Source organism: Lynx canadensis, chromosome B1 (assembly GCF_007474595.2).
Source record: "Lynx canadensis isolate LIC74 chromosome B1, mLynCan4.pri.v2, whole genome shotgun sequence".
In the NCBI taxonomy this organism is placed as follows: domain Eukaryota; kingdom Metazoa; phylum Chordata; class Mammalia; order Carnivora; family Felidae; genus Lynx; species Lynx canadensis.
The window spans coordinates 24192831-24218445 of NC_044306.2; the positions used below are offsets into that span (position 1 = coordinate 24192831).

The 25615-nt window shown below is 35.1% G+C and overlaps 1 protein-coding gene across 1 annotated transcript in view; it reads left to right on the top strand.

Annotated features, from left to right (window-relative positions):
• SGCZ (sarcoglycan zeta) overlaps nt 1-25615 on the top strand; it is a 227669-nt gene that overhangs the window by 196158 nt on the left and 5896 nt on the right. Inside the window, exons 5-6 of the mRNA XM_032593056.1 lie at nt 3113-3185; nt 16757-16880. Of these exons, the coding sequence (XP_032448947.1) occupies nt 3113-3185; nt 16757-16880 (197 nt within the window). The remainder of the gene's footprint in view (nt 1-3112; nt 3186-16756; nt 16881-25615) is intronic.

The following is a 25615-nucleotide window of genomic DNA, read 5'->3' on the forward strand; positions in this document are numbered from 1 at the left end:
TACTATATAGTGATTTAATTTTGAATTTCAGATAAACAACACATCAATTTTACTCTAAATATGACCCATGCAAATATTGCACATTTATATTAAAAAATATTTCATATTTATCTGAAATTCAGAATTAATGTGATCCCCTATATTTTTAATTGCTAAGTCTGGCAACCTTACTAATCATCTGACATTTGTAAAAATTCCCAATTCCAAGGAAATATGTATTTTAGGGGCACCTGGGTGGCTTGGTTGGTTAAGTGTCCAACTCTTGATTTCGGCTGAGGTCGTGATCTCAAGATTCATGAGTTTCAGCCCTGCATCAAGCGGCCAGCACAGAGCCTACTTGGGATTCTCTGTCTCCCTCTCTCTCTCTCTCTCTCTCCAATCCTGCTCATATTCTCTCTCTCTCTCTCTCTCTCTCTCTCTCTCAAAATAAACAAATAAGCTTTCAAAAATTACAAAGGAAATACATATTTTTATTTATTTATTTATTTATTTATTTATTTATTTATTTATTTATTTATTTATTTTGTGAGAGAGCGCATGAATGAGGGAGAGGGACAGAGAGAGAATCTTAAGCAGACTCATGCTTAGCATGGAGCTGTATCCCATAACCCCAGGACCATGACCTGAGCCGAAATCAAGTGTCAGGTGCTCAACCGACTGAGCCACCCAGGCGCCCCAGAAATATGTATTTTAATTTTGCCTTTTTAGGCTGTGAGAGTATGTGCTTGCTTCAGATGGCTTTTATCTTCTTTCACCAATTTCCTTTTAAGATTATCATTATTGCTTATTAATTATTACCCCCTTGGCTCATTCTGGGACAATAATGGAGAAGTTAAGAGTACTTTTCGCATTATCTGGAGGTCTATAGTTAGTAATTTATTTATGTTATTTTATTCAGTTTTCAAGTTAGCCCCTTAGGGGATATGATTATACATTATTTCTTCAAGAATTGTTTGTTTTTAATCATCAATAATTTTCTATACTGATACTTAGAATTAAGACTTCTATCAGCTTTTAATCCTCTTTGAAAAATTAAAGCTTTGATAGCTTTCCCCTTTTACTTTCGCTGATATGTTCTGTGCTAAGTTACTATATGTTCCATTCCATGTTTGAAAATAAATATTGCTACTGTTCTTTAATTATATTTTTGTCATCTCGTTTGGGAAGTCTTCAAAGTCATAGAATAGTGGAAATTAATTTTTAAACTTTACAGATGGATAACTATTTTTTCTGGAAGTTATATCCTCTTAAAATGATAAAGGGGTCTCTCGTTGGGATATGAAAACTTATACATTGGAATGTTTTCTCAAATGCCACCTTCACCACCATCACAAAATTAGGGTTTTATCTAAAACTGTTACTTTATTCTCAAAGACCTTATTCCTAATAATTTTCCACTCACAGAAATAAAATACCTTATAAAATATCAAAAGAGCAAACTCCATTGAAGAAATAATTGCTCTGATAGCCTGTCTATGTATCATATGCCCTGCAGTCTCTTTAACAAAACATCAACAAGTAGTAAAACCAACCCAGTGAGAGGTCAACAAATGCCAATAGCTTTTAGCTTGTAAATTGAAATCTGTAATCTTAGGAATTTACTACTGCAGAACCTTGTAAATTTATCCTTAGAACCATAATATAGATGAAACCATGTTACTGTCTTTGAAAAAAATCTCTTCCTCTCTGATTCAAGATCAAGGTCTGCATTGCTGTTTTATGTACAGGAGTTGTCTGGTGATCTCAGTATATTTCTATATAAAGCCACTTATTTTTAAGGAATTTAGGTGTTAGCTCTCATTTTCTAGTGAAAATTTCATGTTTACTGAAGAAATCATTGCTTGTTTTTCATATACTGAATCAATACATTTTTCATTGTTCTTCACAATAAGCATAAGCAACTTTATTTTATAGGTTTAAAATTTATGTATTTTATTTGCATTATTTGTATTATTTTGTATAATTTGTATTATTAAGCTGGTGTTGGGGCCATTGAAGGAGCAGACATGACATTTTTACACCAAAATGTTTGATGAAGATTAAACCAAAAGAAAATAAAATTAATCCAGATGGAATGATCTAAAACATCTATGTGAAATTACAAAAGAACAAAAATGAGATTTTGTCATCAATATTTTTTTTGTATTTTTGAAAAGGAAGATAATTTTATTTTGCTCAGTTAAACTATGGAAAAGCTCTGGGATCCAGGAAAATCACCTGGAGTCAATAAATGAAAGTGTAGATGGAATACCATTCAACTGCCTGAGCAAAGTGTTAGAGTGCATGACCTGTTCAGGTAACCAGGACCTCACATGAAGTCAACTCTATAGAAATGATTTTGAGCAGTTTATGGTTTTAGATAGAGCCTTATTACCAAAGAAGCCAAATTAAATTGCTATTGATAATCACTCTAATAAAAGTGGGTGCTGTGTGGGGGAGAATTACCAAGTGTCCCATGAGACCTATGTCTTTAAAGAATTAATGATAGGGGCGCCTGGGTGGCTCAGTCGGTTGAGCGTCCGACTTCGGCTCAGGTCATGATCTGACGGTTTGTGAGTTCGAGCCCCATGTGGGGCTCTGTGCTGACAGCTCAGGGCCTGGAGCCTGCTTCGGATTCTGTGTCTCCCTCTGTCTCTGCCCCTCCCCTGCTCATGCTCTGTCTCTGTCAAAAATAAATAAACATTAAAAAAAAAGAATTAATGATATACTACAAAGGAGCTCCTCTCCACATTTTCATTCATGCTCTGCCATTTGTAGAAAGACAGAACTGAGTATTGTGATCTATCCCTCCCTCAAATATACTTACCTGGGAAATAAGAAAGGGGAAGGGGATGGATCTTTGATCAGAGAGTGAAAATTCTACCTCAATCTAAACTTTTCTAAATACGGTCATCTTAAAATTTAGCTACCAAGGGACATTTAGATTTACCCTTCTTGGCCCTTCACTACCTTGAACACTTTTTCCAATTTTTCTATTTCATTTTCTGGACTCCTGTTTCTAGCTGTCCCCTTTTTGAATGCATATTTGATGCATAAAAATAGAGATGAAAACCAACATGTCTGTCTACTTGTTTGTATCGACTGCTGACTACTGGATTCATGTTCTGTCCAGGCACCGAAGGAGCAGTATTCGGGCACTCTGTTGAGACACCTCACATCAGAGCAGAACCTTCCCAAGACCTCAGGTAAGTTCTGGCTCTTCCACGTATGTCAGACTTTCCATCACTGTTGATGGCCCTTGGTATGTAAAGAAGTAAAATAGAAAATGTGCTACATATTTGTATAAAGAGTTGACATTCCCTGCCTACATAGTAAATGCCAAGTATTTGAGGACAAGAAGATGTGTGTTATTATTGTAAACTTCTGTATATTTTTGCCCCTAACAAACATACAATGAATATAAAAATAAATATATCAGACATGAGGAGTGTGGAAAAGGCAGTTATAGAGGAAATTTAGAGGAGAATTAATAAAAATAACGATTCTAGAAAATCCAACATAGACAATGAAATACATGACACATCTAGGCAGAAAGAAAGAGGCGGCAGAGAGTAGGAAAAAAGCTATAAATGGTCAGGGAATGTTATGTAAAGGGAAATACAAAGCAAATATGAATAGTAACCAGAAAAAGACAGAACTTAATTACCTTATGATGGATTCCTCAGTCTAGTATTTCCAATGGAATAGGTGCTTCCCGACAATGTTCTGTTTCTAAGAGACACAGTTGTATAACAGCCCTCACTACCCAGAAAATTGTGAGATGACAACTTCATAGGGAATTCTCCCCAAGAAAATCACAGCAACTGTTAATAAAATTTGAAATATTAAAATCTATCAACTGACCAATGAATGACCTTGATTCAATAAATAAGGTTTGGGGTCCAGTGATATTTTATATAACTTATAGCAGTAATCATTTCACAACTTTTATGTACATGAAATCATTAGGTAGTACACCTAAAACTAATACAACTTTATATGTCAATAAAAAAGATGTTTTATATAGTTACTCTCTGATAGATAAATTACATTCCAAAATACATTTCTATAGGATGAAAAAAAGACAATAATGATATTTAAAAAGTAAATCACACATTAGAAATCATTTTCAAAGCTGAATCAAAGTATCAACCTGGGAGACAGTCTTTGTCTTAGAAAACACAATATAAATATTAAGCAAAACCCAAATTATTTCATAAAGATCAGGTGCAGCCCCTCTCATTTGGATGAGCGGAAAACACTGCTCAAATGAAAATAGAAAAATAAAGTAAAACAATTTAAATGTTTTAAAAAAGCCATACTTTCACAACAGTAACTTTTTCAGACCTTTATAGTTCTGTGATAAAATTTTCTAAGGAACGCAGTTTCTCACTATCGCAGTATTTCAGATTCAAACCGGCTGGTTGACAAAACCAGAAGAAGGTGGCCACGATCTTCCTGTGATCAAGGCGCTTTTTTATTAGACAAAGATAATAACTGTTTGCTCAATGCCAAAATCCCAACTCAGTGCCAAAGGATTTAGACGGGTTGAAGAGTATGTGTAAACAGCAACTCATAATGCGTTATAGTTTCAACTTAGGGCTCTTTTCTCAGTTAGGAATTCCCACATTTTTGTGTGATTGTTTATTTTTTCCCTTCCCATCTAACAAAGGTGTATGTTCCCTTAGACCAACATCTGCATCTTCGTTGTTTATCTTCAGTGCTATAGCAGTCAACATATATCTCACACATAATTGTGTCTGATAAATACTTATTAATGTGAAATACTGATATAGCAAAACTCAATAACGAGGACACTGAGCGCATGTAACATAAGAAACGTGGTGGTCGTTACTGCATTATTAGGACCCAGGTGGCTGACATTGACTCCAAGTGTTTTTGAACTGTGTGTTAATACAGATGCCAGAGTTAATTGATTCATTCCTTTAAAAAAAATGTTTGTTACACCATTCTAAAAGAAACTTCTTTTTACGTCTAACATTTTAGTAATTATATACTCAGTGTATGATTTTCGTTATGAAAATCTATTGCTAAAAGAAAAATAGGAAGTGTTATTTTAATTACCTTGCTGACGTCTCAAAATTCATAAGTGTGAATGTGAATTAAATGATAATTAGTATATGGTGTTTCTGGTTTTTATTTTCTAATTATTCATCAATTATTTAAATATTGCACTAAGCTGAGTTTATCTGCTAGTGCTAAAAGCAAATTAGTAACCCCCAAGATGAGCGTTACTGATCTAAATTTGAAACTGAGACAGAAGCAAAGCACAGTAATGATGGGGGTATTCAATTATTCATTTGTGTACATGAAGATTAAAAGCAGAGTGTCTGAGAAGATCTTTACAAGTCCTGCTGACAATTTTCCTTTCAGGGCAGTAAGAAGTACTCTTAGTCGACACCTAATTCTAATCAACAAGGTGAGATTGGTTGGCCAGGTAAATCAAATGGTAATTTGGGGAGTAAGTAGCCGTGTTGTCTTTAATTTTGTTTTTGTCGAGAATAAGAGACTTTAGAAAGATACATTTCAAAAAGTTTATTAAAGAGTATAGGGAATGTTTTGGTGTGGACATGAAGTAGATTTCTATAATTTATTTATTCAACGAATGTTTGATGAGTGCTTAATGTGTGCCAAATTCTGTTCTAGTTTCCATGTGCATTTCAAACCTACACATGTAGATTTTCTATGATGTCTTACACAAAGTTATATTGCTTTTCACTAGGGACCTCTGTGTTAAAAAGGCTAAAACAATGTATATTGAGTAGTCGAGACATAAGGGTATATTTTCCCAGAATAGCACAAATATGAATGTTCTTCCTTTTTTATTTCTTAAATTAATTTAGCTAAATTATCACAGTTCAAAAGAGTGTCTGCACTTTATGGTGAGAAGTGAGGAAACCCGTTTTATATTGCCCAAAGATTGTTTGGATCTGAGTTTCATTAACTGTTCCAAGAAAAGAAAACAAAACAAAACAAAACTAATCTGGACTTGGGATCAGTAAAATGAATTAATATGTAATGATGTAGCTGGAATCTTTTCATCATGTTCATTCTTGTGTGAATGTAATTTTAAACTGAAATGTTAAGTTTTGCAGGCTCCAAACTGATCTCCGAAAACACATAGCTCTCATATACGTCATTACTGTGTTCAAGGAAAAGCCACCATGTATAAGGTAGTAAGGATTTTGCACTGAGATGTTTTGTCAATAAGAGGTTCTCCTCTCCTCCCCCCTCTTCCCTCTCCCCTTTTCCTTTCTACTCTGTCTCTCTGTTTCTTTCTTCTTCCCTTTTACTATTTCATTCTATGTATGTATATATTTATTTAGAGTTGATAGCAAATGATCATTATCAGAAGCTTGTATTAGGGTGTAATCTTGGAAACATAGAGCAACAATTGATGTAAACATTTGTTTGATCTAATTTGAAGAAAGAGACCATAACTGAAAGTGCAAGTAAGCAGAAAACAAACCAACCAAAAAAATAGAGGCCACGAAAACCATGTGATTTGCAGCTGAAGAAAACTCTCCACAGCTTGAAGTGATACGACAGTAAAATTGCTTGTATATTCAGGTCAAAGTTTACATTGTGTTTTTTCCCCGCTTAAAACATTTTCCTGTTCAATTTTCTATTCATTCCATCATTGAAATAAAAAATAATTCACTAAATGCCTGACACCGTGTTAAACATTTATGAAGAACCAGAAACATGATGCTTAAGTTCTGCTTAAGTTTCTATTTAGTAATTGCATCTCACAACTTACTTTTTAAAAGGAGTCTGAATTCTGTTCTCAGAATGTTGAAAGTTCTTCTAGAGACCTAGGCATTTTTTTTTTCAAATTGAGAATTGTATAATACCATAAAAACAAAATCTGTTGCATCTTTAGTATGTAAACACAATAAAAACAGCATTTCTTGGGGAAAAAAAAACAGGTGGTAGGGTGACTGAATTTCGACATTACTCCTTTTCTCTACAAGAATCTCTTGGTACCTACTATAAAAACTAGTCTGAAATCCATCACTATGATTGCTATAATGCTTTCAAAATGAACACAAATAGTACTTCACTAATTCCAATGACTAATCACATAGGAATTCACAAGCTTTGCAAATAAACATGAGTTTCATTTTTCAACAGGCCCCTTTAGAGAATGTTTTGTAATAAAATGAATTAAAATGAAACCTCTACTATGTTGTAAACCCTCCTCAGGGGAGGATTGACAATTGCTATATAGGACAGAAGCAGGGCATCATTTAATTGTTAATGCTGTATTGCCAAGAGTCTACTTACCAGATTGTTCTCGAAGGGAATACAGGTTTAGTCTAATTTGAGTTCCAGAGTATTCTGGAATGTTTGAGTTCCAGACTTCTATAGGACTTCTATAGGAATTCTAGGCTTATTTGAGAAGGTCATGGTATCTAGAGAAAACCAATATAACCTAAGGCTTAGTGAAATTTTATCAATTCTTTTTCTTTATGATTTTGGGGCCTTCCATCTTGTTTCAAAGGTTGTCTTGTTTTGTATTTGGGTATTTCCAGTATTTTCTTTTAATTTTCTGTCAGTTTTACACTGGGTATTTTATAGTTTTATGTTGTGAATAAACACAGTGGGAAATTATGTTTTGAATTTTCTTCTGATTTGCTACTGAAAATTACAGCCTGTGATTTACTACTTTTTGTATTTAGAATAGATAGAACTGGAAATTATTCTTGCAGAGTGTGTTAAGGATCTAATGTTATTGTCTTCAGTATGGATAGACAATTTAGTAAGCATCATTGACTAAGTAACCTAGTATTTCCACCCAAAATGATTGCTACATTTGTCAGATATTAATTTATCATAAATACTTTTGATCTATTTAAATTATATTGTGTCCATTGATGAAATTTATATTTTAATTCCAATCTCCTTTTGAATTGAAATAATTTCATGTTAATTTCTAATTTAAAAAAGAAAATGTCTGGGGTGTCTGAGTGGCTCAGTTGGTTAAACATCAGGCTCTATTCGGGTCATGATCTCATGGTTCCTGAACTTGAGCCCTGCTATGGGCTCTGCACTCACTCTTCCTCTCTCTCTGCACTTCATGGGATTCTCTCTCCCTGTCTCAAAAAGAAAGAAAGAAAGAAAGAAAGAAAGAAAGAAAGAAAGAAAGAAAGAAAGAAAGAAAGAAAGAAAGAAGAAAGAAAGAGAGAGAGAGAGAGAGAGAGAGAGAGAGAGAAAGAAAGAAAGAAAGAAAGAAAGAAAGAAGAGAGAAGAAAGAAAGAGAGAGAAAGAAAGAAAGAGAAGAAAGAAAGAAAGAAAGAAAGAAGAAAGAAAGAAAGTTTTAAAAAGGAATTGAAAAAATAAAGTAAATAAAAATCTGATAAATGTTGCACATACTTTTCTCCCCAGAATAGTTTAACATAATGTTTTAAGTTTCAAGAGACTCTCTTTGGATTCTTGTTGAGATTTTACTACATATGTTTATTACTTTTTTAATATTGGATTTATGATAGGAAAGCAGATACGAGTTTACTTTTATCCAAGAATATATCAGATTCTTGAATTTTCAGGTAAATAATATCAGATGTGCTTTCGAGATATCCCTCTCCCAGAAATAGCTGTGAAATACACACATTGAGTGTTATAGCATTCATATTAATATGGTCATTTAGCAATGGAATTATATATAGTTTAGAAACATCCCTTTTGTAATTAGTATTTCTTTCATTCTTAAATTTTATTTAAATCCAAGTTAGCTAACATATCATTATTATTCTTTACTGAGTTTTAATACAGTCAATGACAATCAAACACTAGCATCAGTTAACAGTTTTCCTATTTGGATCTGCATAGGTGATGTTTTATAAACTTTAACCAAAAACAAACAAAATGGATATTCCTATAAGATCTGAGACCACACCTTCTTTCCCAACACCTTATGAAAATTCTCGAACACACTCAATATTGAAAGCATCTTGCAGTGACCACCTATATACTCCCAGCTAGATGCCTCCATTATCATTCTCCTGTAGGTCTTTAATCACATATGTACACATTCCACTAGCCATCTGCCAGTAGATCTTATTTTTATGCATTTGAACATAAATTGTACACATCTGTACACTTTACCTGATCACTTTGGCCTGCATATCATTATCTAGTTTTCAATATTGCTTAAAGTTTTTTTTATTGTAAAATAATTATACAATGACATTCACAAATAATTAAGTGCATGTTTCCTGAGTTTTGACAAATGCATTTACCTGTGTAACCCAAATTCCTGTCAAGAAATAAAACATCATCATCACCCAAGAGAGTTCTCTTATGCTCCTTCCCGGAAATCACCACCACTACCCACAAGAAGCTACTTTTCCCTCACCCTTTTCACTCTGGATTAGATTAGATTGATTTAGTACTAAATATAAAATACAATACAATATGTACTCTTCTTTGCAAGATTTCTTTCACTCCTCATGATGTTTTTGAGATCCATCCCTGTTGTCGACTGCATCAATGGTTCCTTCTGCCTTTTACTGATTAGTATTCTTTTATATGAACATATAATATTTTATGTATGTATTTTCCTAATTGATAGACACTTGGGATATAGCTGGCATATATTAAGCTTTATATGAAAATGCCAGAGCTTTCCAAAGTGATTATATCATTTTCTGCTAAAAATGAATGAGAATTTCAGCAGCTGCACATCTTCCCCAGTATTCAGTAGTGTTAGCATTCTTACTCATTTGAACCATTCTGGTAGGTGTTTAGTGTTATTTCGTGTTTTTAATTTGCCGTTACTTGATGAGTAATGATATTAATGACTTTTGCTTGTGCATATGGAACGACCATATATTGTTTAGTGGCGTATCCATTTATTTATAAACTTTTGTCCGTTTATTTTAATTATGTTTTTTGTATTTTTTCTTTCATTTTTAATTTTTTTAATGTTTATTAATTTTGAGAGAGAGAGACAGAGACAGAGCAGGAGTGGGGAGGGGCAGAGAGACAGGGAGACACAGAATCCGAAGAAGGCTCCAGGCTCCGAGCTGTCCGCACAGAGCCCAGTGCCAGGCTGGAACCCAGGAACCGTGAGGTCAAGACCAGAGCTGAAGTCAGATGCTCAACCAACTGAACCGCCAAGGCGATCCATGTTTTGTGTATTTGTATTTTATATTTCTGTATTTTATCTTTGAGCTGGAGGATTATTTATATATCCTGGCACCAGTCCTTTGTAACATCTGTAACATCTGTATTTTGTGGATATTGTCTCCCAATCTATGGGTATATTCATTTTACTGATGGATTTTGAAAGGCAGCTTTTCACCTTGAAGACATCTAATTTATATATATTTTTTTAATATTTACTAGTTATTCCTTTTTGTGGCCTAAGAAAACTTTTCCTACTCCCAAGTCACAAAGATATTTTCCTTTAAAAACCTTATGTTTTAGCTTTTACTTTTGATAACAGTGGGTGGTATATATTGAGATTCATTTTGTCCTTACAGAGATCAGTTATTTGAGCAGCATTTGTTGAAAAGACTTTGCTTTTTCTCACTGGATCACTTTACTGCCTTTGTCAAAATCAGACGACCCTACATGTTAAAATTTATTTCTAGTGTCTCAGCATTGTCTTCATTATTAGAGTTTTTCAATAAGGTTTTAAGTTCAACATTGTTCTTTTTCCATATGGTTTTGGATATTCTGTGATCTTTGCATTAGCTACATAATCCTAGGCAAATGACTCAACCTCACTAAGATTCAACTGCTTCCTAAGTGAAATATGGATAGAGTATGCATTTCTCAGAATTGCTGGGATGATTAAGAGATAATCCATGCAAAGCTTTAAGTATAGAATGAGTTCCCAGTATTAGATGATTATAATTATATGGTTAATTCACTAATAAAGAAGGGTAAATTTAATGATGGTTGTCAATGGCTACAATATTTTATTTTTAACGTATTCTATGATTTTATTTATCAGGTAACTGAGCCCCATAGAGATCAACTGTATTTAAAATTTGAGTAGAACTCTGTAGAACCTATGAGTTTCTTATTCAAAGTCCTACATTTAATTCTTTCATTAGGTCGACATATCTCGAGCACAGTAATTTTCAGTGAGTACAAACCTCAATTTCCCAGACTACTTTTTAGAAATAACTTTCATTACTTCAGTATACAGCAGAACTTTCAATACAGGGAATTATTTTCTATGATTCTACAATTTATAATATAGCTTTTAGAAGCATCCAGCTTCTAGTAATGACTTGGGAAAATACTATTACAATTTTATTAGTGTTAATAAAATATTACTAATAAAATAGCCAACGAAATCATCAAGCCATTTTGATAAGCTGGCATGGCTAGTAATAGGTGATGCCTACTTTTATATTTAAAAAAATTTGTATCTAAATCTATTTATTCTCTAGAGTTCTTTGGATAGGTAATGTTATAATCATAAGCCTATCTAATTTCAAAGACTTTTCAAAGTGCCTGATTGTGCTTAAATGCAAAGATTTATTCCCGGAATTCATGGAGTTTAACATGTGGAGTTTAGATGGAGGTTTACAGCAAATTTGCATACCATTTGTGGACAAAAATATTCTTTTCCTATTAGCATAGCTAGATCTTGAGACAATGTACATTGGTATGGAGGTAATATATGTGCATATATGTAAGTGTAACTGTACATGTAATTGACAGTGGATGATTCAGATATATGTATCTGTAAATGTTCACAATGATTTATGCTACAGAAAATTAGTTTATTATGCTAGATAGGCAAGCTTGTAAAAAATAGTTTGCAAGCTTACTTTAATTTTCATATTCATAAGAACTACTGTACTGCCACTTGTGAAAAGAGAATTATTAAATCCTCCAAATGGTCTAATAGTTTCGTTACATACTCTTTGAGCACTCTCTATGAGTAATTTAAGTCCTAGTGTATATTACTCATCTGCATTGGCTATTATTTAAACCAGACAGTATTATTAATAATAAAAATTTATATTATTTCTTTTTTTGGCCTTTTAAATTTTCTTTTAATTCCAGTTAGTTAACACACTAACTGGAATTATATTAGTGTTATATTAGTTTCAGGTGTATAATAGTGATTCAACAGTTCGATACACCACCCTGGGCTCATCATGACAAGTGCAGTCCTTAATCCCATCACCTATTTAACCTATCTCCAGCTCCCCTGCCTTCTGGTAACTATAAGTTTGTTTTCTATAATTAAGAGTCTGTTTATTGATTTCTCTCTCTCTTTTCTCCCTTTACTCATTTGTTTTGTTTCTTAAATTCCATATATGAGTGAAATCATGTGGTGTTTGTCTTTCTCTGACTTATTTCACTCAGCATAATACACTCTGGCTCCATCCATGTCATTGCAATGGCAAGATTTCATTCTTGTTTATGGCTAAATAATATTCCATTACATTATATGCACATACATATGTATATAATGGGAAGTTTCCATCATTTGCCTGTTGTAAATAAGGCTGATATAAGCATAGGGGTGCATGTATCCCTTTGAGTTAGTATTTTTCTATTCTTTGGGTAAATACCCAGGAGTGTGATTACTGGATAGGGTAGTTCTATTTTTAAATTTTGAGGAAACTCCATACTGTTTTCCACAGTGGCTGCACCAGTTTGCGTTCCCACCAACAGTGCAAGACTGTTCCTTTTTCTCCACATCCTTGCCAACACCTGTTGTTTTCTTGTGATGTTGATTTTAGCCACTTGACAGGTGTGAGGTAATAGCCCATTGATTTGCATTTCCCTGATGATAAGTGATGATGAATATCTATTCATGTGTCTGTTGGCCATCTGGATGTCTTTTTTGGAGAAATGTGTGTTCATGTCTTCTGCTCATTTTTAATTGGATTATTTGTTTTTCAGGTGTTGAATTTTGTTTTTTAAATATATTTTGGATACTAATCCTTTATCAAATATGTCATTTGCAAATATCTTCTCCCATTTTGTAAGTTGTCTTTTAGTTTTGTTGATTGTTTCCTTCTCTGTGCAGAAACTTTTTATTTTGATGAAGTCCCAATAATTTATTTTTGCTTTTATTTTTCTGGCCTCAGGGAACATAGCTAGAAAAAAAGTTGCTATAGCCAATGACAAAAAGGTTATTGCCTGCATTCTTTTCTAGTATATTTATAGTTTTAGGTCTCACATTTAGATCTTTAATCCATTTTGAATTTATTTTTGTGTATGGTGTAAGAAAGTGGTCCAGTTTCATTTTTTGGCATGTTGCTGTTCAGTTTTCCCAACACCATTTGTTGAAGAGACAGCCTTTTTCCCATTGTATAGTCTTTCCTGCCTTGTCAAAGATTAATTGACCATATGGTTGTGGAAATAAAATTTGTATTATATCTTAATGATTACCACACTTAGTTTTATCAAGATTAACAAAACATACAGTTGAAGCCTGTTTAATTCAAAGTCTTCTTCACTTCGTAACTTGAAGGATTTAGCAGTACTGTAAAATTGCTACCACCTTTTGAATGTTTTTTATGTATTTATTGAGTTTATATCAAGAAATGAAAATATTCTTGTAAAACTTTATTTACATGTTTTGTCTCCATTGCACTGTTATTAGAAACTCAGCCCCAGTCTGTTCAGTTCTCTTCTTTTTCCTTGGGGTTGTATAAGGATACCAAGGAGCTTACACCGTGTCAAAGATTTGGGGGCGACGTTTGGTCATTGGTAGCTTCATGACCCAAAGTAGCATTTGCTGAGAGTTTCTCATTCTTCTCTTCACTTAGTATTCCTCCACCACAGGTCACTGTCCCTCTCTCCTTTGAGAATCTTTGGTCTCTTGTCCTCAGTCGTCTTAGTCCTGAGATATCCCTACATTCCTCAGAGCTCTAGCATCTGAAGAATAAAGGCCCTACGATGTAGAACTTGGCCTCAAGTAGAGGAACACAGAGAACAATTTGAAATCAATTCTGTTGATTTCCCATCCAAATCTTCTTTACCCCATGAATCAAGAAAACAGTTCTTCAACAGGTGGAAATACACAGCAAGCTCTCACTGACTTTGGTTTTCTTTTGATGTGTTTGTTCATGGGCTGAATCATTTTCAACATACTAAATGGCTAGGTTTTTCTCCAACTCAAAGTGTCCGTAAGATTAGGAAACTCAAAAGGTCTTTATCAGCTTCTCTGATCCATCTTCCACTGCTTGTGGCAAAAGATACTGTTTAGTGAGTGGCAGAACTCTAAGGAGACGTGACAGGGAAGGAAATGCCACCAGTATCTCAAAATACTACCCTACCCCATCTTTCTCTCCATTAATTCTCCTAAGACATTTCTTATTGTCCTATGAGAACTGTATAACTTTCAATTTAGAGATGTTGAAACTGGGTCTGGTTACTGCTGGTTAGTTTTCCCAAACCCATCTCTCAGTGTTCACCACTTCTTTGAATAGAGATGCTCTAAGTGTTAGCAAAGCACCCTGCTTAATGGCTACGCTGGCAATGGATACCTGAGGTCTAAAATGAAAATGAATATAACAAAAAATTTTATTAAATAATTAATAAAGATGAGAATGGAAAGGCTCAAAAGCCCAGAAAGACATAATACATTTTAATGTTCTAGTCCCAAATGTAAACATGATGGAAATATGACACAAAAACATGTATACATTTAATATGGATGTCATAGATATCATACTATCAAATATATGAACAAGAACCTCAACCCCTTATCCTTGGAAACAAACTAAACCACATCAATTATTTGATAAAGTAAGTGTGCTTTTCCTTCCACTTATAAGTTCACTGAGTTGTGTTTTCTTGAAAGTCAGAGTCATAATTTTAGAATATTAATATGAATATTATGCATATTAACTCATTTTAATTAAGTGCCTATCTGACTTCTATTTGAATGGTTCATCAATCCAAACATATATAATTACATTTAATGTTGCGGATAATTAACCGATGAAAATAGTAGTGGTCACAGATATACTACTCAAGATGGTCTATATTTGGGGGTTTATTAGGGGAAATCAATGATAAAATACACATTTTAACAGAAATGTAGATTGAATGTGCAAAGTATGGGTATTATGAGTGAAAAAAATTATCGATGATTATTTTATTTTCAGGTTTTCAAATGCTCTGTAAAAATATGTGACTTTTGTTTTTCAAAAAAATACATCTATTAATATATATATAACAATATAACACTGTTTCAAGTAGAAGATAAGTAGATAGGGTTTTATATATATATATATGTGTGTAACATATAGGGATATATATATATATATATATATATATATATATATATTCATATATACACATACATATATATGTAACATATAGGGATATATATATATAACCTAACCCCTCCAGGGGTTTTATAAATATGCCCAAGAGGCCCATAGAAAGTTTCAGAGTTGCTTAGGTGAGTGAAAAACATTGAAAATGTCAAAATCACTTCTTCTAAATGCTGGCTCTACTCCTTCAATATCACTTTCGAGTCTAAGTTCAACTTCACTACTGAAAGAGAGCTTATCTTCAGAGATCTAACTATTTGATGTGGTTCTCCCTGCAAAACAGCTTTGGATCTGTTGCCTCAGAGGAAACCAGTTGCTTTGGATGATGGTGAATGTGAACCTGAGGGGACTCTTGTCCTAAAGTTGTGTGGTCAAGGGGAACACACAGAGTTGCTCCCCCATAAACAGAATGTTTATCCGTATCAGGGGCCCTTTATCTTATCACACTAGCGCTTTTTACCACTGTATTCTAGCTTCCATGTTCTGCCTTCTTTTGCTCTTGCCTCTAGTTTTATATTTGGAGATAATTTGAAACTGCCTCCCAACTATCTTTCTTTTCAGGCACAACAAGCTAAAACAGTTGGTTTTGGGGCCACCTGGGTGTCTCGGTTGAGTGTGAACTGTTGATTTCAGCTCAGATCATGATCCCAGGGTTGTGGGATTGAGCCCTGTGTCAGGCTCCGTACTAAGCATTGAGCCTGCTTGAGATTCTCTCTCTCCTTCTGCTCCTTTCCCCGGCTTGCACACTCTCTCTCTCCCTCTCTCTCTCTCAAATAAATATATAAATAAACATTGGGGTTTTCTTCCCTCAAAATGTATGCAATCTTTATTCATATTTAATTAAATGAGAGGTGGATCACGGCTCATTTACTTGTTCTCTGTCAGGATAATGTCATTCATTCTGTGAACATTTTCCTGGGCCAGTAGAGGTCAGTGGATGTAGGAAATGTCTCATTTCTTCATTTTAATTAATTTCTAAACGTGTAATGAGTACTTTGAAACTTTTCAGGCTTACAGAATTTTGACTGTGGAATTCTTGAAAGTTCACAATATTAACAATTTTCATTAAAGCTCTCTCGTCTTTGTGAGACTCTTGATAGCTACATGCTAAGTTGGTAGAAATTTATTAAAACTCCATCATTAATTTTGAAAATATATAAAAGATTTAAGCAAGTAAACTTACCACGACCTACTTTTCATGTGCGTTGTGAAAGGAAACAACATAAGAAACTGTTATTAAATCATTAAACAAATGAGAGTAAATAATTGATGTGAACAAATGAAGTTTCATAAAGAACCAAAAAATAGATAAGGCAATAAAAAAGGATTCTAAAACTCGTTTTGCCTTTTGTTTTTTTTTTTGAAATGGCAAAGATTTTTATTTATGCCTACCTGTTTGTTTGTTTTAGTCACTAATGTTATCTTTTAGTCCATCATAATTGTTTTTTTTTTTTTTTTTACTATGAAGGAGTCTTTTGTTTTACCCTTAGGCTTGAATCACCCACCAGGTCCTTGATCATGGAGGCTCCTCGAGGGGTCCAGGTCAGCGCTGCTGCGGGAGACTTCAAGGCCACCTGCAGGAAGGAGCTCCATCTGCAATCTACAGAGGGGGAGGTGAGTTCCCAGGGGGCAAAGAGGCCCGTGACTGCTCCTCAAATTAGATGCATATTCCTCCAGGTGACATATGTTGAACTGCTTCGTAAAACAGCTTAAATTATGAAAATATAGTACTTCTTGAATATGAAATTTGGTAAACCTTCTGTTATTTTCTTAAAACAAAGCCCCACTTATTTTCTAGGGAACGACTTCCATTCATGAGTCAATTATAAGTGGGGCATCTAACTTCCTGTAGTTTCAGAACTGACAGATAAACATAATTTCAAGATCATATCAAGAATAAAGGCAGGCTTTTCTTTTTCTTTTTTTTTTTTTTTCCCTCTTTTGGTCTTCCAGAAAGTTCTTCCAGGAGTTACTTGGGATGTTTATTTCTGTAGAAATGGTTCCTATGTGTCTTCTAAAAGAAAAATGAAACAAGTTATTTTACTACTTAGCCAGATTGTCATTCCCTAGATAAGGAGGTAGATACATGGCAATATTTTTCTCCCATGTTACTTTATTTCCTCCAAGAATCTCCTTTAAATCTGTTCTCATTCCATTAAAGATCACTCACTTCCTCCCCTCACTGAAGTGATGAAGAACCCTTCATCTTCCTTCTGCCAGCTTTCACTGGAGTGCCAGAGGCACACGTTCATTTCATGTACCTTATTTGCTATATACACTGTGATTATTGTATCAACAGAATTACATTTTTGTCACTTCTGGAAACTCCTCAGCATTCGGTCTTCAGGTATTACCACTCCCCATTACCGCTCCATGGCTCTTTTCTGGAACTCTGAAGAAATACTGTGTTTCCATTCCCTTACCCTCCACATCTCTTAGCCTCTCCTTCCTAGTTTCTATTCCTCTGTCTCCCTGTGCCTCACTCTGCTTATTCTTTCAGCAATCCATACTCAGGTTTCTTTTCAGTATCTAATTTCTTATTTAATCCCTCCACTGAGCTTTTCATCTTAATAATCATGCTGTTCCCTTTTAGGGTTCTCATTTGTTATTTTTTCAAATCTGCCTGGACATTTTGGTAGCTGCTGTTTTGTTTGCTTGCTTTTAATTCTATTTTAATTATTTCAAATCCTTACACACAGAACCTATTGTGTGTGTTTTTACTACGACTCTCAAAGGCCTTGAAAGTCTAAATCAGTTCTTTTTACTGTTTCTACCAATTAAGTCCCAAAGTAGTTTCTTCCTTCTTGTGTTAATTTTATTGTAAGTTTATAAAGATCAAGTTGAGAAGAAAAAGAATGGAAGAACAATTTGAGAAAGATGCTCTAAAGCATTTTATACGTCTTCAGATGTAAAGATGAAGGCACAAATGAATAGAATCAAAGGAGGATGTTCCTTTGGTTAAGCCATTATCTCAGTTGTTGATTCACGATAAATTTTCCTTATAAATTTTGTTACTTTTCTATAAACAAACTTACTGGCAGGACCATATTAGCATCTTAGCAGATATTACAACTTAAATGATCTAGAAATAGGCTTCCTAATATCTTAAGAGTATATCCATATTACCTTTCAAGATTTCTTTCTACTACAGTTACAGAATACAATACTTTGTCTACCACAACAAGATAGAAATCTTTCTTAAATATCTTGCATCCTTTTTGAAGAGTTGCTTTTATCATGATAATTATTGCATTCAAATTATTCATAATGAATCACACCATAATAAATATTGGTTGTTATTAATCTCTGTTCTGTTCCTATTTACTCAGCACTTTACTTATGTTCTTTAATTCAGTGTATCAGCAGAATGAATCCTTGGATTCAATTACAGGTTAGCATTTAATTGTGAATTGAATATTAGGCTATAAATAAGTCATAGCCAGAGATTTTCAGCCGTTGTCATTTTTTATATTAATAATATAAAGACACAAGAAAGCACAGCACTTTATAGTAGAATAAAATTATATCTAATTTTCCTAGGAAAAAGTGTGAAGTTATCTAAAACTTTCTCTTTGTTTCACTAACTCTGCACAGAAGGGCGGATTGATCATTTACTAAACAAAAGAGATAGATATAAAGTCCCTCCCTTAGACTGTTTTTGAAGTCGTTAAGATCAAGACAAACATGGCATTGAGGTAACAAAGTAACAGACAAAATGCTTAAGAATGAAATTGCACACAAAATTCTGCACTGATGAAGATTTAGGCGTTTCAGACATAATATTGCAAGGAATTTGAAATTCACTTCTGAGGACGATCTGAATCATAATATAGGGGGAACTTTGACAGTATTAAAACAGCGCAAGCCAAAAAAAAAAAAAAAAAGCACATTCAATGCAATAATACAACATATTACAAGGTCACTGGGGAAGGAGAAAAAATTATTTTGCAAATTTAGATTTTCTATAACACTGATAGGCCTGATTTCAATGGGTAAGAAAGGGATAAATGAGTTCTTGGTGCAGAAAAGACAGTGGACGGTGATATAAAATCTCAGGCATGTGATCCTGAGTACCACGGAGAGTTTTAGAACAAATGGATTATATGTTTTATATGGGCAATATAGAATAGAAATATCAATTTTAGAATATGGAGGGTGAACAGTATCACAGTAACTGCCTTCGCAGAAAAGAGATATGAGCAAGCCTGTTACCGGACTAGAGTGCTTGGACCCAGCAAGGATAGAAATGAGGCTGGACTCCAAATGTAAAAGCACAGGCAAGGCTTTATTGGGGCTAATGCTCGAGAGCCAGGGAGGCGGCACAAAGGAAGGAATCCTGAGGCTGACTCCCTGAGGAGAGGTCAGGGAGAACATTTTGAAGAAACTTAGGTGGGAAAAGGGGTTCCATGTAAGCATCTAGAGGCGGGGGGGTTATTAGCACCTGTGCACTTAAAGATCATGCTTCTTCATGCATCGCTTGTTTAATTGACATGTTAAATCTCCGCCCCCGGGTATGATTTTTAGTATTATAATGAGGGGGAACGTCAGTGTAAGTTCAGCACTGGGGTCCATGATGGTGCAGACTGGTTTGCAGACTGGACTGGGTTTGCTCCTCAACTGGTACTTTGCTCTGAAGAAGTGATAACAGCCAGTAGGGAGTTCTATGAGAAACGTGATGTCAGTCAGCAGGCAGCAAGGAGTTTTTCAGATACACAGGGGCTTGTTCCCAAAGTCCTTGAGGGATTTCATCCTCCTTATTGTGAAGGAGAAAGGATAAAAGGTCTCATTTTCTGAAACTGCTTCCCGTTGCATGAGGCCATTGTCCCTGTCCTAACCTGGATGGGTAAAAATCTCTCATGGACTGTTCTACTGACTTACAGGATTTGAATCTTCCTGTAGAGGTACAGGGTGGAATCCTTGTGTTACCATTAGCTTGACTTGGAATTGTTGGACCCTGGAGGACACAGATTTTACTAACAGGTCAAACAGACACCAAAAATAAGTAGCAGGAGGATAGCCACCAACAGTCTCAGGAGAGGTAAATATAAAAAAAAACAACAAACAAACAAACACCCAGAAACAAAAGAGAGACTGGGGAGGGCATTTTTGATTGTTGACCAGATATAGTTAAGATCTGTCCCTAAATTGTGCCTATGCAGGCAGGATGCCTGCTCATAAACCCTTTATGTATTTACTTCAATTTTTCCTGTGTTAATTACATAGGCACAATAGGTTTTGTTAATAATGGCATAGACTCCACCTTGTTCAACCAGCAATTAGGTAATTAATAAGAGGCGTTTCTGTGACAATAAAAGAAAAACACAAGTTGATGGTTGGAGCAAATTATAAACCCAGTTTCTGAATCCTAACTACTCCGGTGAGAAGATTTCTGGATGTCAAGCTCGAAGCACCGTCAGATGGAGTGGGCACAGGCAGCAACAATCTGATGCATTTTTTCTGGTTTGTAGTTCAAATTCTCTGGTGATCTTTTTGAGGGGCCCAGAGAGCAACAGGCATGAAAAGTGTCTACACAGGAGCTACCGTGGCCATTTCTCTGAGATGTCCCTCAAGTTGTCTAGCTTTAGTGTGCAAGGCTTCAGGAAAAGGAACAGTTTTCCTTCTTAGTGATTCCAAGACAAGAAAATGCAAGAAGATCGGAAGCCATAGTTTGAAGAGGCATAGCCAGATGTTTGAGGAAACCAGAAGAATTCAGGATCCACACCAGTCTTCTAGGCAAACAATAAACACTTTAAAGATAATTGATCAGAACTAGAATTTAACATCCACAAAAGGTACGTTATTGAAACATACTTTGCCCTCTAAAATCATCCTCCTATTCATCAAACATAACCAAACTAAAACAAATTTGTTTGTAAAAACAAGTCTAGTTTTAACAAACTTGGTCTAATTATTTGTGGAAGTACAGCAAGAATAGTGATTGACCACATAAGTTCTCTTAAATCTACTTTGCTGGAACTTTTGTAAGGGATTTTACTTTTTACTTTTTATTTTACTTATTTATTTTTATTTTTTAAAGTTTTTTTAAGTTTTTATTTTTAATTTATTTTTGAGAGAGAGGGAGAGCAAGTGGGCAAGGGGTAGAGACAGAGGGGGAGAGAGAATCCCAAGCTCCGATAGTACAGAGCCGAAGTTGGACACTTAAATGCCTGAGCTACCCAGATGCCCCTGTAAGGGATTTTAGTTTGAACTTTTAATAGCCTCTCCAGGCCAGAAGTCAAGCCAGATACTTGCCATTATAATTGCCTGAACTACCTGTACATTTGGGTGAATTCATCTTGAGGTCCCCAACATATCCTTAGGAGTCTGCACCTGCCAAGAAGTGACTTTACTCACCCCATAAGGCTGCTGGAAACTCTGTAAGCAAGGTACCAGGCCAACAGTTCCAAGGGGCTCTTTTGGCTCCATAAAGTCAACTTTAGTTCCTTAAAGTTGCCTAGTCATATCAGTTTATCCATACCTTTCTCAACTATGACATTCCAGTCAAAGTCTTGGTGATATAATCAGTGTTTCCAAGGGCGTACTGTTACAAGAATGAATTCTTATTGAACTTATGTAAACAATTATAATTGCCATGAAAGAAAGAATACTCACTGAGAGTTTCTGAATTTTAAAGGATTCAGGTAGGGAGAAAAGTGAAAGGTCTTAACTTATTTGCAAAGGAATGTTTTATCAAATTTCTGTAAGACATAGACATCATAGGAGAACATGTTTCCTGCAGTCTGAAAGAAAAAATGTTAGTGAACCAGCAGTATTTTTTTTAAAAAGTTATAAAAACTATGTATTCAGGGGGTGCCTGGGTGGCTCAGTCAGTTGAGCGACCGACTTCGGCGCAGGTCACGATCTCACAGTTTGTGAGTTCGAGCCCTGCGTCGGGCTCTGTGCTGACAGCTCAGAGCCTGCTTCTGATTCTGTGTCTCCCTCTCTCTCTGTCCTTCCCCCATTCATGCTCTGTCTCTCTCTGTCTCAGAAATAAACATAAAAAAAATTTTTTTAAAAACTATGTATTCAGCCCCACATTACTAATTTTTGTTCTATTTAAATACAGTTTTCCCAGCAAGTCCAAAAATTCTTACCTAGTTTAATTTCATGATATTAAGGGTGTCAAAAACCTGTATTTTCAAAAGTTCTTTTCATGAACCTCTTTGAGGTTGAAAACATTTGCAAGAGCATCAGAACAATGACTGTAAATGACAAGACTCAAAAATGGACATGGTTAAAGATCTGATGAGAGTTCATTATAGTGTAGTTGACAAGGAAATCCAGGTATTTCTGTAACATACATTTTAACAATTAAAATGTCAAGTGACAACCTTATACCAGGACATATTAAAGCTTTAGGGATTTCATATGATTTCTGGAATAGTTATTTGTAAATAACTTAATTCATAAAGTTGAACTCATGTAATTCATATAATTTCTAGAACAATGACCCATAGAGTATAACCTAAGAAAGTTTATTATCATTTGTTTAATAATGCCTCCCTTATAACTTAACAAACCATATAAACAAGCACATGCCTAAGTAGGATCAGAGATTACTATAAATCTTACTATTCCAAAGACAAATACATAGGATTATACAATTGTTAGCAAAATTTAGCTCCTTTACTATTGAAAGATTTCATTTACTTAAGTAATCAAAGACCTAACAAAAACAAATATGAAATCTTATTTTTCTGGACAAAGAAAAAAAAACTTTGTTTATAATTTCTTATTAAGAGCAGACCAACAATGCAAGAAAACCTTGTCTCTTTAATAGAAAAACCAAATTTTATTTTTATACCACTGTACTTTTAAAACTCATCTATTCTAATTTTAGTCCTGACAACATGACATTCTTTTCCAAAGATTCTCTCCACAAACCTTCTGCAGCTTTCTTTTTCATTCAGATTTTGTCCTAAGCCTTCTCTCTCTAAACAGTCTCATCTTAGGACAAAATTACTTTCTTCCTGCAACAAAAATATTTTCTTCATTCTTTATGCCTCTTTAAACATATTTCCTTTTTTTTTAATTCAGTGTTGTTTTCCTTCTCATTTCCAGCAGTCTCAACTACATTTGTCAGAATTTTAAGTCTTAGAAACCTCAATTTCTAGTAAAAACTAGGTAGTAACCAGGTATGAACAGTCTGTTACAACAGTATTGTCTTTACTTTTGGCAATCTACAAATTTTTTGGAAATATACAAATACATTTCATAATTTTTAAAAACATGAACTTTTTTATGGTACAATCATTTAATATAGCATAAAACATGTTTACCAACAGATTCAAATGTATCTTTAGTTTTTTTGTAATAAGCCAAAAGCAGATGAATCTGTTTAGCAATTAACGTGTTAGTATTTTATCTTATTTTGAAAAGATTCAGATTCCCAATGAACTTAACCCAATGTATCACTTAACCTAGCAAAGCTTTAAAGTTTTAGGTTACCAAAGATTTTGAAAGCTATAGACCTTTTTATTTAATTTACTTATTCTTAACAATTACCCATGAAAACCTCAGGAGACAGAAAGAACCTAACATTATTTTAAGTCATTTTTGCTGACCAATTGTAACAGATACAACATGAATGTAATAAACTCAGGTACAATGAAAGCTCGATGTTGATAACTCCGAAAGACATGTTTTTAATTAAACCAACAGCCTTGAATTAGCTTGAATACCAAGGATGTCGCACCTGTGTCCACTAAACAGCCAATCTGTTTGCTCCCGCTGTCCATTTTACTTGGGGCTCTTGTGGGGAAATTGAAAGTGAGCGCTTTAAGTCTAGGGGGGCTCTTGGGCCGCGGACGGTGCTGGAGGCCCCAGGGATGGTACAGGAGCAGGAGCCAGCAGCCTGAGTGGCCCCAGTGGTGGTGAGGGGACAGGAGGAGGGGGAGGAAGAGATGGCAGGGAGCCCCCGGCAAGGCCAGAGGCAGATTTTAAAGTTTGGACAATCATTTCTCCATCTCTGTCGCTGGTCTCTCCCTTCTGCCAAACATGTTTTTTCTCTGGTTGCCCTTTAGCCCCCTGGGGGAGGTCAGGAGCAGGTAGTGGGTCGGACATCAGTTCTGGTGCTCGTCCTCGGGGAGGTGGATTTAGGATTTCTAGTCGCTCCCCATCTCCCTCCTCCTTTTCCTCAGTATTCTGATTATTGGGAAGGGGGTCAGGTGTCTTAGATTTTTGTTCCTCCTCACTTCTCTGGAGCATCAAGTAGGGCCCTTCCCGTGAGGCATCTGTATTATGGAGTAATGTATAGGCCTGAATGTAAGGAAGTTCATCCCAGATCTAGTGAACTTAAAAAACATACGGGTTAGTTTTTATCTGAGTCGTTTTTAGAATGCCCAGTTTTTACAAGTGCTTGCCTTTAAACCAATTACATAGAGCTCCTTTACAAATTAATTTTAGCAATACCATCTGGAGATAGAAAAAAATATCTCGTATTTATAACACATATGGACACATATACACAAACAAGATGCAAACAAAATCTAGCCTGTTTCACTATTTGTGGAGAAGACATGACAAACCCGATTTCTAAATATCCTGTTTTTATTAAAACAAACCTAACTGTAAGATAGCATTATAATTTATGGATCCATTCATTAGTTATATTTTATTTTCCATTTAGAACACAGCTGACTTTGTGCAAAGATACCAAAAACCGCAGCAACAAATAAATCAAATGAAGCCTAGAATACCTGGTTCCTTCCCAAAAGTGGGAGGCTTCCCTGATTGAACCAAACGGCTTCCTAGGTTTTGGTTGTTTAGTCGTATAGCCAGCTTTTTCTAATTCTGTGTACAAGAAAACTAATTTAGACATGTCAGAAGAGCCCTATTTGAGACTCACGTGATCCTTAATTTTTTCCACCTGGAGAGCACGAGCGGTAACCCTCAACAGCTCAAATAAAAAAGCAGGACCATCAGCTTAAATTGAGGGCGTCTGGCTATCAGGTCTCTTTGCCGACATACCCGTGAGGTGCTGAGACGTCAGAGGGTTCACAGAGAGTGGGTGCTGGTCCCCCATTGCCAGTTCCAGAGGAGCCCCCGGGGGTTGTCAGCCGAGCTGCTCCAACCTCCTGTCCCCAATGCCAGGAAAGGTCGGCGCAAAATGAACAAAGTCGAACAAAATTTTAAAGAGAAAGGAAAAAAAAAAGGTTTTATTCCGGTCAAGTTAGGATAGCTGCTGAGGATACCGTCTTCAAAGAAGAGAATGCTTCCAGGGAAGGGGGCGGTTCAACTACAAATCATGAGAGGACTTTTCAGACAGTTGTAGGCTTTGAAGTTCGGCGTATGGGCAAGACTGCATGGTTTTAGTCTCGTGGGGACTGAGAGGGGGGGTTTGGAATAGT